Source organism: Xyrauchen texanus, chromosome 6 (genome assembly GCF_025860055.1).
Source record: "Xyrauchen texanus isolate HMW12.3.18 chromosome 6, RBS_HiC_50CHRs, whole genome shotgun sequence".
Taxonomy (NCBI): Eukaryota; Metazoa; Chordata; class Actinopteri; order Cypriniformes; family Catostomidae; genus Xyrauchen; species Xyrauchen texanus.
In genome coordinates, this window is record NC_068281.1 from 26,714,009 (window position 1) to 26,731,139 (window position 17,131).

General features: G+C 39.2%; 2 protein-coding genes and 1 pseudogene across 2 annotated transcripts in view; all 3 read left to right on the plus strand.

The window, feature by feature from the left end:
• Positions 1–249: 249 nt before the first annotated feature.
• LOC127645450 (potassium voltage-gated channel subfamily V member 2-like) lies at positions 250–2,918 on the plus strand (annotated as a pseudogene).
• Positions 2,919–3,735: 817 nt separating this feature from the next.
• Positions 3,736–5,978, plus strand: LOC127645451 (insulin-like 3). Its single transcript, XM_052129072.1, has 2 exons — positions 3,736–4,827; positions 4,927–5,978. The coding sequence occupies exons 1-2, from the start codon at positions 4,641–4,643 to the stop codon at positions 5,199–5,201; spliced, it is 462 nt and encodes a 153-aa protein (XP_051985032.1). The 5' UTR covers positions 3,736–4,640; the 3' UTR covers positions 5,202–5,978.
• A 10,765-nt stretch (positions 5,979–16,743) lies between these two features.
• The window catches only part of LOC127645537 (small conductance calcium-activated potassium channel protein 2-like), a 65,516-nt gene continuing 65,128 nt past the window's right edge, over positions 16,744–17,131 (plus strand). Inside the window, exon 1 of the mRNA XM_052129190.1 lies at positions 16,744–16,913. The gene's annotated coding sequence lies outside the window, so the exon portion shown is untranslated. The remainder of the gene's footprint in view (positions 16,914–17,131) is intronic.

A 17,131-nucleotide genomic window follows, 5' to 3' on the forward strand; every position in this document is an offset into this window, starting at 1 on the left:
GTGGGGCAAAATCCCCAACACTTGATCTTCTGTTGAGCCGAAACAAATGCATTTGCTTTTTCTTTCTGTCTTTTTATCTATATTGCTAAGTCTAAAAAGCTTGAAGCAGTGGAAGATGTTTTCTCAATCTGTCTGGAAATTTACTTGAAGATGCAAACCTAAACATATTTTCAAGGATGTAAACTCTTTAAATGTGGAATCTTTTCTTAGTTTTCAGCCCTTTTTACTTTTCTTTTTAAATTAACTACAATGGATCAACCTAGAAGACATCTTAAAAAACTGCAAAAATGACGATCAAGTCTTTTTGCAAGTGTTAAACTTAATGGCAGTTTTTCACAGAGCATAGAGGAGGAAGACAGTGCCTTTCCTTTTTCACAGGACAGCTCTGTGAAACCATGGATGTCGATGGACAACCTTGATACTCCATCACCTCAATCAAGAGACACAAGAGATCAAGAAAAGAGGAAAGGCAGTGCAAATGAAGCACTTAAGATTTCACACTGGCATTCAAATTTTATCAGTGTTAATGTAGGTGGTAAACTCTTTTCCATTCCCAAGCACCTGGTTATCAGATATCCCCGGACTCGAATTGGCACCCTAGCCCTGTGCAATGATCCCGTCAAGCAGCTATCACTTTGCGATGACTATTGTGTGCTTACTAATGACTTCTTTTTCGACCGAGATCCTACTTTCTTCCACTACATCTTCCACTTCTACTGTAGCAATGTGCTATGGGTAATGGAGAGTCTATGTCCAATACATTTCGAGGAGGAGATGGAGTATTGGGGTCTACACTTGAGGGACACTCCCCGCTGTTGCCGCATTCTCTATGAGGAGAAATTAGATGAAATAAGAGACCAGCTAAAAGTGAACAGGGAGATTATGGCTGAAATAGAACATGTGCATAATGAAGATGGTTTTAAGACAATGATTTTGGGTGACTTTCGAAAGACATTATGGGACCTGATGGAGAATCCGTACTCCTCAATGGCCGCCAAGGCCGTTGCTGTGTTCTCCAGCCTCTTTGTCCTTATTTCCATTGTAGCAATGACTCTTAATACCGTGAACAAATTGAAAGATTATAAGGTCTATGGAAGTGTGTTGAGATCACCTCAATTCTATTCTTTACCTTTCAGTATTTCCTTCGCCTGCTGACAACGTGCAATGTCAAGCATTTTCTTAAGAGTGCACTTAATTTTGTAGACTTAGTGGCTGTCATGCCTTACTTTATCCAGCTGTTATTTGAGGCTTTTGCTGACCAGGAAGATCTTAGTGTACAAGATGACCTGAAGGCAATGGCGAGAGTTAGCAAAGTCAGTAAGGTGCTTAAAATTGTCAAACTCATTGTCAAACTTCACTCTTCGTCAGTGTTTTGAACAGGTCTGCTGCTTGTTTCTGTTTATTATCATGGGCATCTTCACATTCTCTGCCCTAATATACTCAGTGGAGCAGGATGTTGCTGGAAGCCCTTTCACCAGTATTCCAGATGCCTGGTGGTGGGCAGCGGTTAGTAAGCCTCATTGACACAAAACATTCAGCACAATTACAAAATAACAAAAGCTTTACTTACTCAAACAATTGTTTTAGTTTTGCAATTTTGTTGTTTGATTGCCAAAACATTTGTTTTGCATGTATGTACATACTTAACTATAGTTTTGGGAGAAAAGTGTTCCAGAAATGAGCTAAATCTGATAAATTCTCCCTTTAGGAACTTTCTGGGATGTCCTCATTTGAAAAACTACCCATGCATAAATTATATATATATATATATATATATATATATATATATATATATATATATATATATATATATGCAAATTTTTTCTTTTAGGGTTAGGGTGTGGATAAGGGTTAGTCTACTTAAATAAAATTAGCGTTACATAAAAGCAATAAAAGTATATGGTATTTCCATATTAAAATAAGTAAACACATGTATTTATTGTTATCATGATCATCATTTGCTGTCGCTGGCTTTGGTATCTTCTGTTTTTTACAATGTAAGTTTTATCTTGAAACAGCTGTGTTTAATCTTTTATAATACCTTGTAATGCTGCTCAATTGGAGGCATCCATGCTGATTGGAAAAGTTAGATTAGTTTGGAACTTCCTAGAGACTTACCAAGTTGAAAAGTTAGATTAGTTTGGAACTTCCTAGAGGCTTACCAAGTTGAAAAGTTAGATTAGTTTGGAACTTAGTTTAGTTTAGACTGACTCAATCTACTTTGTTTATTGTTTATTCACAGTTGTCAAACCCTCATTAGCAATTTTAAAAAGTAATAAATCCTTTTTTCTTTACACTGTTACAGGTGAGCATCTCTACTGTGGGATATGGAGATGTGGTGCCCATCTCTTACTCCGGTCGAGTGGTGGCCTTTGGATGCATATCCTTTGGCATTATTCTAAATGGAATGCCAATCTCCATCCTGTTTAACAAATTTTCGGACTATTATGCCAAGCTGAAGGCCCAGGAGTACACTAACACTAAAGTTCAACAGGCCGTGCACCTCAAGAAAAGATTGCAAAGGAAATTTGAAAATTGCTTTGAGCCTCCAGCTGAGGATTCTGATGAGGACAATAGACATCACGTCAGCCAGTGTCAGCACTGAACGTCCTTGTCAATTTCCTGCCTTCATTGTCCTTGAACAGAAAGCTCAGGTTCTCAGCCTGCCTTGAATTAAAAAGGGATTTAAGAGATGGGGGAACGCCAGGTTAAAGTTATGCGATTAGCTTTAAGATGGCTTACAAATGGCAAGGGGTTCAAGGGTCAGAAATGCATCTGAAAGTGACAAAATACCCCAGATTGTTTTTTATGTGGGGGCAAAAAGTTGTTTTAAATGTTATCAAACTTTGATTTATTTCATTATATTCCTTTAGGCCTATCTAGTTATGGGTTCAATACCAAAGCAAACAACATATTGGCCTGTAACTGTCAGATATCTGTATCCAGTAGGCTGTTGAATGCATAGGTAATATAAAGTGGTTTTCATGTAAAAAATACAATGACCAACTCTGAAAACAATGCATGTAAAGAAAACACTTCGAACAACTCCAAAATTTTAAACAATTCTAAAAAACCTGCTGTGATGGTAGTCAGAGAACAGTTGGATTATCAAATCTGGCTAATTATTTAAAATATATTCTAGCAGAGCATTGTTGGTTTATGATATAATCTTATTATTTACAGCTACTTCTCCATTTGATGTTAATTTGATTTTATATGTAACAACATAATTGTTCAGACTGAAATTGTATTTAGATTGATTGATTCAATTGAACTATTAAATATAATAGGATGACGCTTTGTGTCTTATATGGTTAAAAAATAAATATGCCTCCATAAATGTAAATGTAACTAAAATAAATTCCAGGGGGCAAATATTGCACTTTAATATAAAAAACTTTATTCCTTGCACAATTGGCTTTTCTATTCATATTACCATGTGAAACTATTCTAGTCTATTCTATCCTATTTGTTCTGTATTAAATAACAGAATATTTCTTATTCCTACAACTGGTATTTAGTGGAAAAACATTAAAAACATCCATGGATATGAAAATTGTTTCATTAAGAGAGAACTAGTTCACCGTATGTATGTCACTTTATAAATAATTCAATATAAACATTAATGGAGAGCCTTAGGCTACATGACACTACATGTACAAAAAAAATTCTGTATTTAGCCCATGCAAAACATGAATCTCAGAGGAGTCCCTTTCCTGGGGCTTAGTCTAAAATCTTTGTTTACATTGCACTCAATGTTTTCAGGAACATCTTTATTTTTCATCTCCTCAGAAAACAATCTAAGCACTGAGGAAGTATGTAAACTACTATCAGTGAGAAGTCAAATGATCTGACTTAATGTCAAATAGGATTTAACGATCAAGAGGTCCCGTGATGCCAGTGTTATGAGTGAAATGTTCAACACAAATTAAGGGAATATAAAGACAAGAGGCCTTATCCATTGCATGTTAGTAGCCTTTGTTTTGCAGGAAAGGTTATCCTCTGAAACAACAGCAGGGAATTACTGCATAATGGTCAATTATGGGATGATCTGGTAAATTTAGACAACACTGGAATAACTAATGTGCTTATTTAGGGCAACCAAAAAACACTCTGCCAAATATCTGTGTTCATTTGATTTTGAATCCCAAAGGAAAGGATGAATTATAGAGAAATAAATAATTTAATAATTAGTATGTGAAAGTAAAGTACTTCAAGAAATCGCTATAGTATCCAGATTGTCTTGCACAATCTTTATTGTTAAAGATTTTGTGTAAGTATAATATGAAACAATGATCTTTCATCAACTAATTTCTATGAATTCTTTTCTTTACAGTGGTGTTTGTCACCAAAATACATAATATTTGACTGGCCATCACAACTTTCCTTGGCCCCAGGCAATTCCATCTATCATAGCTGACATGTTTTATCTGAATTAAGTTCCAGCCTTGAAGGACTCAAAGATCAGAACATGATTTTCTGCAATCAAGGCCAAATGGATTCTTCTGAAATCATGCATGCCAAAAGCCCGAATGGCATCCTATGATGGGGGTATAAAACCCCACAGACTGGTCTTGGCAGGTACCCTGTAGTACTTGAGCACAAGTAAATTTGCCAAATTTATCATCCCAAGAAACAACATGAACATAAAGTGGTTTGCATTTTTAGCTTTTTTAATCCTTCTCAAAAGTTCCCAGACTAACAGTCAAGATGTACGGGTGAAGCTTTGCGGTCGTGAGTTCATTCGGATGGTTGTCACATCGTGTGGGAGCCCTCGACTTAAACGGCAAGCGTCTGATTCCTACCATCCCTTCGCAAACCTCCAGTGTAGGTTTGCCTTATTTCAATTAATTTAGCTGTAATATATCCGTTTTGTTTTTTTGTTTTACTACATCTTGTTCATCTCATGTGTCTGTCCTTTTTCAGGGAGTCTTAAAAATTGGCTCTATAGAGATCTCTTTGCATACCAGAAAGGGACCCTGGCTGGTGAAGACAAGCAGTGGAGAGAACATGACTCCCCTGAGAGTGTGACAGAGCAGCCAGCCTCCCACCACCACATGAGCCCACCAGCAGAGCTTCTGGAACACTCCACCACTGTGCAGGATCTGAGCATGTCATCCAGGACCCGCCGCGATGTTGGACCAGCAGGCGTGTGCTGTACTTCGGGATGTACTATGAGTGAACTGATTCAGTACTGCTAAAACTCATGGCAGCTCCCCCTTTCTCCTTGCTCAGATGTCTTCTACCCCAAAGAACTTTGGAGGCTGTGTGGCATTAAATTATGCTTCATGAAAAACGGTTTCTTTAAAGTTACCTTAAAGAGTTATTCAATCCGAAAACGTAAATTCTGTTGTCATTTACTCGCCCTCATCTTCTTCCTAACTTGTAGGGCTTTCTTTTGTTCTGTGAAACACAAGAGGAAACATTTTGGAGAATGTTGATGCCGCTCAATGAATGTGAATAGTGACTGAGGCAGTCAACATTCTGCCTAGCATTTTCTGTTGTGTTCCACGGAATAAAGAAAAACATACAGGTTTAATTTTGGGTGAACTATCCCTTTAAGTGCGTATCACGAGTGTTAATACAGGTATCTAAGAAATTGTGATTATTCACGGGGAGAGTGTTGTTTAATATAGCATGGTGAAGCTTTGGTGATGGTATTCTTCTTGTAAATGTTAATTATATAAAGCACAGGGATGATTAGTTGTTAAATATATTTAAAAAGATTTTAGGCTTTGTGGCTTATTTCTTTTCTGGATTAATAGACTAGTTGTTTTTGACTCCAGGATTTCAGTATGACAGGTAACGGTGAGAGGGCCCTTGCTGCAGTGAATGCAAAGATACAGCTAATGTTTTGTCTAATCTTTGGTGAATTACTTATTTAGATGATAAGTGACTGAATTTAAAGTTTGTATATTTGGTCTATGTAGTGAATAATCATAAAAAAGGCTTCCTGTATTTTCAACATAAGAGCAGTTGCCTATAGAACCTGTAGAGATGATTTGATCACTGTAAAATACAATAAAACTTTAAAAGAACAAGATTTGTTCTTGTGTCCATGATATGCATTCCAGTTGGTCCAATGTGCACAAAACATGCTGTATTACAAACCAAACACTAGAGGGGGTACCATTAGTAGCAAAAAAAAAAAAAAAAAAACAACTTTTTAAAATAACTCTTATTAAAAAACTTCAACATAATGTCTTACTGTCTGAACACAACTTCATACCATTAGGTCAAGATTATTTGCCTGAAAGGGCACAGAAAATTGCATATCAGCACAATGAAAAGACAGGTCTATGACGTGGTGAATGTCCTCACTGACTGCACTGAGAAGACAAACTCAGTTGTGCTTCGGTTTCATATTAAAGAGACACTTATGCACCCTCACAAGCAGTGAGTGACCTTCTACTGACACCTTCGATGAGTAAATGTGTGTTCAGGCCACATATACACACACTGTCAGACCAGCTGTTGTGCCACAGCTGCACTTGATGGCATGTCTTCATCTTCCTATTCTGGGCTATTACTGTCACTTTTTCAAAAGCCCAGGACAAATGAAATTACAGGAATTATGAAACAAAATTATGCACAAGATTGGGATCTGTAGCATGTAAACATTAGATGTTTATGCAAGTACCAGTAATAAGATATGATATAGGATATGATCAGTCATGGCTAATGCTGTGGATTTCTGTTCTCTGACATCATCAGGTAAATCTGACCTGATGATGTATCACAGAATTCAGTAATCTCTGCATCAGAACATTCAATGCAAACACACAAGTATTGGTGCTTTGTTTCATGTATGATGCAAGGTAAAAAACAGACTAAAACTAAGAGAATTTTAATTCTCTACTTTCATGATTTTTTTAATTAAACTTATTTATTATATATAAATATATTTAATTGATTTATTATATATTAATTGATTTATAATGTATTTTATTTTTATTATTATTGTTTATAATATTTTATTACTTTTAGAAAAAGTATAATTCTATATCTAATATAATAAATATAATAAGACATCTGGAAACACTCTCTAGTACTATTCACTTTGGAAAATGATGACATTAGGAAACAGAAATTAGTGTGAATGTGGACTGAGGTTTTCGTTCTGTCTTCTCCTTTGTGTTCCATTGAAGAAAGAAAGTAACAGAGGTCTGGGACAACACGCACGTCAGTAAATAATGACATATATTCCATTTTTTTGGGTCCTTAAATTATAAATGATCAATCCTTGAGCCTCACTCATCAAAGGGAGAAGACTAAATTGTGATAACTACACTGTATTTGAAAGAGCTTATCAGCACTGATCTCTGTTTTGCCGAGTCTTACATCCCCTCAGCAGTGCAAACAGACTTCACCCACTCCCACTCTTCTTATCTTCTTTTCTGCCCCTGCACTTCTGCTGTAGGTGAGTGGGTGTTCTCACTACAGTTGCCATACATAATTAAGGCTGCAGTGGATGTGTACTGCAGTGGTGCTGAGCTGCAACGCCATTATAGGCCCCTGCAACGCTTGCTGATCCCAGTTTTCATACGTGTTCCATTTTTAATGTCAGCTTCCACACAAGCATCATGAAAGTGGAATAACTGCTCAGAGAACAAGCAGAATTCTAGATTAACTGTGCTGAGCAAAGTTCAGATTCCTCTCCGCTGAAAAGAACAGCTTAACAAGTAACTGGTTTATGATGGTTTCGTGCTGGTCTAGCAGGCGGCAGTATGGATTTTTTGCTGATTAACCAAGGCAGACTTGCTGGTTAAGCTTGTCAAAAAGCCTTGTTGGAACACCAGCACACCAGCGTCTTGTATTGTGGACCAGCACTGAAAACACAACATGCTGGTGACTAGTCACGCTGTTTTTTTTCTCTTCTCAGCAAGGATGCTATACAGTATAATATAGCAGGGAATTCAGCAAAGATTTGGACATAATACACAAACTGGCTCATACCCCTGACAATTATATAGTGCACACACTGTGAGGGACATCCTCCAGGAGATCTCTTAATAGGCTCTGCTTCACTACTGAGACTTGATTGCCACGTGTGGTCCCACTCAGCAATCAAGAGAACACAATCCATTAATATTAATCGGATGCTGTCTTGCATGCATATGTTATATTAATGCAGTAAGTTGCTGTAGTACATTACTGAATCTCTTTAAATGACTGTCCATACTGCTGCCAGGGATACACATTTTTCTGCAATAACCATGAAAAATAAACTTGATGCATTAGTTGTTTCAGTAGTTCACAAGTTAATTTAATCCTGTGTTGAGGATAGTGTAAATGTGTGGCTCGCTGTCTGGGGCGAAGGGCTCGAGAGTTGACCTGAGTTTGAACACCTACCCCCACCCCGACTTGGATTAGTATTGATGGAATAGATAGGAGGAGATGGGAGGTGGAGGGATGCCAGAAACACTCAATGCCACCTAGAGATAAGCAGCTGTTTATATAGGCTTAATTTGGCAGTGTGATTGGTCGGATTAAACAAATTTGCTCCTCCTGAGCCTTGTTGATGAAACTTTCATTTCAGTCATTCACAAGTTAATGCAATCCTGTGTTGACGATAGTGTAAACATGTGTGGCTCGCGGTCCAGGGCGAAATGCGGCGAAGTGCTTAAGGCCCAAGACTTGACTCAAGCTCGGATACCCGCCAAAATAAGCCAGTAAATGGGACAGTGAGTCTTTAGCTATGGAGCCTTGTAGTTTAGGAGGAGAAGTAAAATTTATATAGAACCTCTTTTTCCCCAAAAGACGAAACAGAAATACTTGCTAATCCTTGTGTGATATGGGTAGATGTGCCAAAGAAGATAGAGTCGAGTGGAACTGCTAGCTGAGGCAGCCTTGCTAGGGAAACTGGGAGGTTTAGGAAGAGATTGGAGAGTGAATGTAAGTTGAAACAATGAAGGGACAGTGACGGTTACGGCCACATGGAAATGAACTCTGCGAGAGCTGTTGTGCACTGGAGAGATCGTTACACTTGAATGCGGGGCCACCCCTGAGGTGGGAAAGGGTCGCCCTGGATGGAGGTGTGAATTCTAGCAGCCCGGACCTATCTTAAGTCTACCTCCTGGCTTGGTTGGTTCGACAGATGTGCCCGTATGGCAAATGGTGCGAGAGACTCGGTGGCCTCTTGAGCGAGCAAGCCCATCCTGTGTACGAACACTGCATTCGACAAGGGAGTCATCCAGGGCCGCGAACGGGAGAGCCCACAAAGCAAATAAATGCAAATATTTCACACTGCGTGCAGGTGGGAGATCCCACAGCTGATAGAACGGGAGAGGCCTTGAATGGATTTTGTTGAAGGGGTCTGCAACGCCTTAATATGGGAGCTGTGAATCCTAGCCACTCGAAACTGACCTTGGCCCCCCTCCAGATGCAATGGAGGGGCCCTCACTGCATTTTAACGGTGAAGTCCTCGCTGCACTTTGATTGGGGAGCCCACAATACAAATAAACGTTGGCTTGCACGCTTTCGAATGGGAGAACCCATGCTGTGATTAGAACGGGAGAGCCCTTGAGTGTTTGAGGTGGGCCCGTCCAGCTTTTAGAGATGGGGGGCTCCCAGACTGGTTGGAGGGGCCCCCACAGCATCTAAATGGTGGGGCCGGCCTGGTGGATTGATAAGGATGAACCAAGTGCCCCACTGACACTGATCATGAACGCATCATGGTTAGCTGATGAGGGTTTGTTGTGCTTTTCTGATATGGAGACGGTTGGTACGGATGTAGCTGAGGTAAGCATCAGATGACCAATGGACCAGTAGGTGTATTTGATGCTTGGGCAGGCCTTTTTGGGCTGCTGTGTTTGTGGCGCAGATACGGAAGGAATGGCTTGATTATGTTTTTCTGAGATGCTGAATTTAATCTGAATGGATTTGAGGTGTTTTTGGAATCAAATCTGTTTGTCATCCACAAAAAATGGATCGAGAGGGTTTCTGGATTGGGACCCTCTGTAAAGAGTGTGCTAGTGATTAAAGGGCTGGATGGGAGTGGGCAGATTGAAAATGAAAATGTAATGCCCTCTTTTGGGTTGGTCTGTTTTGCTTTGTGGAGAGGGAATTTAACTTGGGAGAGCTGGGCGGAATTTGGCAGGTTGGAAGTGTAAATTCAATGTCCTATTTATGTTGGTCTGATTCTTTAAATTATTTACTCTGTTGCGTATCCTGCATCCTACTGAGGTAAGGTTTGCATGGCGATTCGAATGGATAAGCCCAGCCTGCATTCAGATTTAGGTCTTCCCGAATTTGAACAGAAGAGACATCTTCGAACAGAAGAGACATCAACTCACTGCCTGGACATGGTGACTCTTGCTGCATTAGAACGGGAGATCCCCTAATGCGATTTGAGTGGGAGAGTTTGTGGCTTGGACGTGGTGACTCTCGCTGCATTTGAATGAGAGAGCCCTTTCTGCGATTCAACGAGAGAGCTGAACTGCATTTGAAAAGGTGAGCTGTACTGCCTTTGAAAGGAGGGCCATACTGTGTTTAAACAGGAGAGCCGTGCTGCACTTGAATGGGAGATCCCATGGCCTGGATGTGGTGACTCTTGCAGCATTCGAAAGGGAGAGCTTCTTTGCAATTTGAATGGGCTGTAAACTCGACTGCACGGCATTCAATGGGAGAGCATATGATTCATGTGAGAATTGTTTATGCTGCATTTACTGAGCACGCTCAGTGCTGCAAGCGGCTACATTTGTGAGTGTGTACCTGCACGGCATTAGCTGAGAAGGGATTTGGGACCAGGTTGACTTGCAAAGGCAGCCTCGCACAGGGAAAAGTTCTGGAGTAGGGGAGATTAAGTAGAAAGGAGGGGGATAAAGAGAAGATGGGAATGAGTCTGGAGTGAGGTTCACCCACAGCCTCACACTGGAATCCACTCCAGTGCCCCATGGATAGGAGGGGGAGCAGGGATGGATGTTGGCAGAAAGAATAGGTTGCATGGAAAACAGAGGTGTATGAGCAGTGAAATATTCTGAGGATGGATGGTGAGCTGACTGCATGTAAGGAAATTAAAATCCTTTTTTCCTGTTTTCAAATTTCCCTATGATTAGGTATCGCAAGACACCTGCGAAAGGGCTTGAATGAATGCTTATTGAAATAGACATAGTAGACGTGAACGAACAGGCTAAATACTAGAGCATGGGACCATGCAGCATTTAACAGGAAGAGGCCAGGTTTTCGTGTGAAAAGTTTGCGCTGCATACAAACGATAAGTCGCTCTGTGATATGAATGGGTTGAATTGTCAAGCGTGGCATTCCACGTGAGAGTGTAGTGTAGGCTATGTTCTAATGAAATTGATTGATTCAGAGATGCTGTCTTGTGTTGAACTGTATAGGGGAGTCCTAAGGGGAGGCCTGATTGTTGTTAATCACTAAGTGGGTAATGATTAATTTGGTATTAGTGGCATAATATGGGTTACGTAGCCATGGAAGCTTACCCACATGGCCTGAATTACGTGCCACAATGAATGACGCATTGCGCTTTTTGCAGTGAAGTAGGAGTTTGTCGCATGGACGAATGATGCCACAGTTGCAGTACTTGGACAGCGTGTTGCCCTGTTTGCAGTGTAGTGGGAGGCTTAGTTGCATGGCCTGAAAGACGCCTCAATTGCAGCTGCTGGACAGCATGTTTGTACTGCTTAGGGGTATATTAAGCCAATAGTAAACATGGTAATGTGGTAAATGTAGTATCTGCAGATGCCTTAAACGTACTTGTTTGCTAGATTATATGTCAGGAACATATGGGAAGTGATGTCAGGGATATGCTTGCGTGTGCATACCATAGTCTGATGTTTATTTATCTTAACTTGCAGCTTTGTAGATTGTTTTCCAGCAAGTAATTTCATGAACTCTGTATTATTGGCAGGTGGGTCATCTCATTTTGACAAGGATGTGTGGAATCATTTGAAGGTTATGCCTGAGAGTAGGATTTAAAAGATACTATATGGGCACCATTTGCAGGAGTGTGGTGAATAAAACGACTTGTTTATATTGATGACCTGTAATAAATTCTACAGAAAAACTGAAATATCGTATGAAGCAAAGTGCAAAGCCGAATCATCCGACATTGATTTAAACCTGTTACTTTCTTTTTTTATATTTAATCCTGTTTTCTCCCAATTTGTAATGCCCAATTCCCACTTCTTAGTAGGTCCTTGTGGTGGCGCGGTAACTCACCTCAATCCGGGTGGTGGAGGACCAGTCTCAGTTGCCTCCGCTTCTGAGACAGTCAATCTGCGCATTTTATCGCGTGGCTCATTGTGCATGACACCACGGAGACTCACAGCACAGGAGGCTCATGCTACTCTCCACGATCCATGCACAATTTACCATGTGCCCCATTGAGAGCTAGAACCCCTAATCATGACCAAGAGGTGGTTACCCCATGTGACTCTACCCTCCCTAGCAACCGGGCCAATTTGGTTGCTTAGGAGACCTGGCTGGAGTCACTCAGCATGCCCTGGATTCGAACTTGCAACTCCAGGGATGGTACTAAGCCTGTTATTTTAAACTTGGTCTAGTTTGTTAAGAGTTTGAAATCAAATGATTTGGGTAAAAGTAGAGAGTACTTCTCTGTAAAATAAAAATTATGGATTGATTTTACCCATGTGAGGTGTTTGCCCAAAGCAGGAGGAGCGAATGTCATGTTATGGTCTAGAGATGAGTAAAAGTTTGTAGCACTTGCTTCATAGTTACGGCTGCGCAGTGAGGTGAGCTTGAATACTATGGGGAGACGAGAATTTGCAGAATGATTATGAATGAGTTGGATGAAGCACACAATCTGCTTATCCTGTATGGATAGAGGCTGTGTATAGTGAGCTGTAGAATGGTCAGAGCGGGTGCTGCTGTTGATTTGAAAACATGTTGTAATTAGTGTAGCGGTGATTTGGAAGGAGTCCCTATGTTCCAAATGGAATAAATCACACTCTGAAGGATGCTTTGAAGGGAGAACAAATGTGATAGTCATGTTGGAAGATTACTTCAAATGAAATCACTGAATGGAGCATGCCATAATCAAGCTGCATGGTGAGGTAGTGAGGCTGACAGGTATCACCTATATTGAAACACTGGGGAGCGTTGATGATGATTGGATTAAATAGTTAATCTTTGTTTTCCTTGCGTTACATTAAAGCTGTAATAGAGCTCAAGTGGCATGAAGCCAGGGCAGCACCCGTTTGAGAAATGCAGGCTCACACAACGGACCACTCCAGGTGGAAAGTTTAGAAGAGAGAACATATGAAACGTTGTAGGAAGCTGTTTCACATGTATAAGGCACTGAAGCAGCCAATTTGCAGAAGAAGCTTCACGCAATGGACTGATCTGGGTGGAAAGTTTAAGAGAACATATGAGCAGTCGTAGGGAGCCTTTTCACATGTATATGGTGCCAAAGCAGCCAGTTGCAGAAGCAGCTTCACGCAATGATCTACTTCAACATGTAGAGATTAGGAAGAAAGACAGAATAAAAGTATTTAAAGTGGTAGCAGTCACTGCTGTAAAAACAAATGAGCTGCTGTGGCAGCTTCTGTTGAAAACAAGATGATTTAGACGGTAGATCTGTTCTGATTAGGGCGAATGCTTTGCAGTGAATTTGAGTCTCTCGCATGGGTCAGTTTGAGGGCAATGGGCGGGGCAGAATGCCAGAAACACTTGATGAGGTCAGCAGCTGTTTATACACTCTTACTCTGGCAGTGTGATTGGTCAGATTAAATTAACTTGCTCCTTAATTTCATTAATTTATTATAATGATTCTAAAAGGTAAAGAATTAAAAAGTGAAGTGCTTCTATGTTTTCAGTATAATAATGAAAAATGCTTTAAGAAACATTACATTTTAGCTTGGCTATAGCCATAGGTAAACGTCTATAGGGTATGGGGTAAACATCTATATTTAAAAGTACATGGGAGACCATAGCAAATATAATTTTTGTATTCCCTAACATCAAATGAAAAAAAAATCTACTATTATGCATCCATAACTTTTAAAATATAGGAAAAACATAGAGAGAGATGGATTAAGGCTGTCAGTAGTGAGAAAGATACCAAATTTCTCTCCCTCAGCAGCAACAATGTTGAAACCTCATCAGTGCAGTGTTGAGAATTTTTTTAATAAAGCCAGGGTAATACTACACAAAGTATAGTGTTATAAATGTACAATAAATATTTAAAAAAATGTAAAATATACAAGTTTAAGGAATAGTTTACCAAGAAATTATAATTCTCTCTTCAATTACTCAAACTCGTATGACTTTCTTTCTTTTGAGGATATGGTGTTTTCCCCCACACAATGCATGTCAATGTGGTACAAAATTTCAAGCTCCAAAAAGCACATACAAGCAGCATAAAGATAATCCATATGATTTGAGTGATTTACACCATGTATGCAGCGATATGATAATTGTTTTGGTGAAAAACAGACCAAAATGTAACATCTTAATCACTTTTGCTAAATGCAAAAATATAAAATTTATAAATCTTGACATCTGCAGTGTCCTTTACATATTCACGAGAGAAGCTCATATCACAATTCTTTGCACTTGTGTTCATTAATAGTGAATAAAGAATTACATTTTGGTCTGTTTCTCACCCAAAACCAATTGAATTGCTTCAGAAGACATGTATTAAACCACTCAAATTGTTTGGATTACCTTTATGCAGCTTTTATGTCCTTTTTGGAGATTGAAAGTTTTTTGACTTCATACCACTTCATACATTCTTCAAAATATCTTCATTTCAAGGGTAAATACATTATGAAAGAACGATTTTGGGATTAACTATCCCTTTAATGAAAAAGACATACTTGACAAGACACATTCTTGCTAATTTGGACCCATTAGAGCTGTACTTGTATGCCTTTCACTCCAGCGAGTTGAATTGTAAATTGTCTGAATCCCCCATTCTCCTTCAGGTGTGCTGTGAAAGTCATGGTGGTCTTAATTAGGACATCATAAACTCTGCTGAGAACATTCACCTAATCTTCCGTGAAAGCAGAATTAACTCCAAATGTGAGGATATTAAAGGAGACTGACAAGTACCAATACAACTTCAGCAAACGTCATCCATAAAGCTTCTATTAGTCTTTGTCTTACTATGCATTTGATTAGGGTACACAGACACAAAAGCAGTATATCAAGGCTAGATGTGGCTAAATGTAAGTCATTGTATCCTTGCCAAAGGATGCCTTCCAATAGATTAGAACTGCGGGAAGATGGAATCTGAAGGATTTTAATCAAGTATTGTTGTCAAATAAAAATCAGAACATTCTGCTCTCTCTCTTTAGCCCCCACCTTTTCTCTGATGCAATCTCAGACAATGCTTCCACACTGTTTTTCCTTCAAAATATTCGGCTCATTTATTTTTATTAAAATCAATTTAATGCTGATTAACACAAACAATGGGAACCTATTAAACTGTGTTAAAAGTCACAGGTTGCTCTTATGTTAAATAATGCCTCCTGGGCAAACCTCATGCGCAAAGATTAATAATCCTCTTAAAAGATAATTGAAAAGAGAGGTGTGCTTTTGTCTTGACACTGATGCACCTATCTCCACTGTATACATCTTTATTCTTCATGATACTGTTTCACTATTAACCTGAAATGTATTATTTTTTTACTTTTTTGAAAGACATTCATTAAGCTAAGAAAAACTATCAAGAGAAAATTAGAATAAGCAGAAATTCTTATCCAGCAGATGACACTACAACAGCAGTGCTTTGCTTTGATTACACTTTAGAGAGAATATTGTGATAACTGGGCCTTGAATTCTCATTACGTAGACAACCTATTTGTATTGTCTAATCTCCAGTGATGGTTCACGTACCATTGAGCTGAGGTTACGTATCAATTTTGTCTAAGAGTTAAAAAGTATTACTATGTCTAACGAATTTAAAAATTCCTCTCTGAATTGATTGCACATTTCAATGTGCAATCAACCCGTTCTCATCAATCTGCGTATAAATAACACGACTTTATACTTCCAAATTGCAATACAGAATGCAAATGGAATGACACTTAGCAGCAGTGAATATAACTGCAGCAGATGATCCTTTATAGCATATTTGTGAAGCTTATAAAGCATAGATTAATATCATACTGACTCAAAATAATACTCAAAACATTTCTTTTGGCAGGATCTAAAGCATGATGGTCCAAGGATAAATACCAATTTCTTCACTCTGATTTGCTTTAACTGAAACATATCTTACCACATGCAATAGGCTATTTATCATATAATAATTTCATAAGTAAGAATGCTTCACTGATCCACCCAGTCGTCTCATTTATTGCATATGTGATGGCTGCACGAGCATCATTCTAATATCAATTTGTAGCGGTTGGTAGAACCCCCAAGCCCCAACCCTTTTCATCCACCCCCGCTAGTCTCTCAACAACCAAGGTCTAAAAATAGAACAGGGATCCCCCCGTCCATTTACAACACGTCACAAGGTCATATAACCCTCCTCTCACGATCCTGAATCGATATTACGGCGTGACAGTTCTGTGTGGATCATGCAAACAGTATTCTACTGCTTCACGTGAAGCACAGGTTCGGTTTTTTACCTTTTCCCAATTAGTCAATGATTTGTGTGCCACAACGCGTGTAGACTGAATAAACAGCGGTACAGGTGTTATATGCTATATTTCCAGTTTTAAGATACCTTTCAAAAGCGATCAGTCAACATCTGAAGATGAAAGAGGTGTATGTGGAGGGGAGACACGGAGAGTGCTCGCGCCATTGGTCGCATGAATATTCACGCGCAGTAGGGCATTCCCGCCACTAGAATCTCACGAGGACCGAGGATTTACGTCCTTTTATTAACTACTTTCGCTTCTTACTTTTAAATGGTTATATCTAATTTTATATTTTGCCAACCTCATTGTGGATCAGTATGAAGATGTGTGAAGAGTAAGGTAAGAAAGTAAAGATTCTGTAATTTATTATTCATTTAAGTTTGAATACGTAGCCTACACTACGTCACATTTGGAATTTCATATGCTTCCTTCTTTTTGTATTAGCCTTAAAATGGCAGACCAGATGTGATAAAAGATGGTTTCTCGGGGCCTTTGAAGCAAATCTTTGTGATGATTTATTCTGACCTATCTTCATGTTGCCCTTTCATTATAGACAA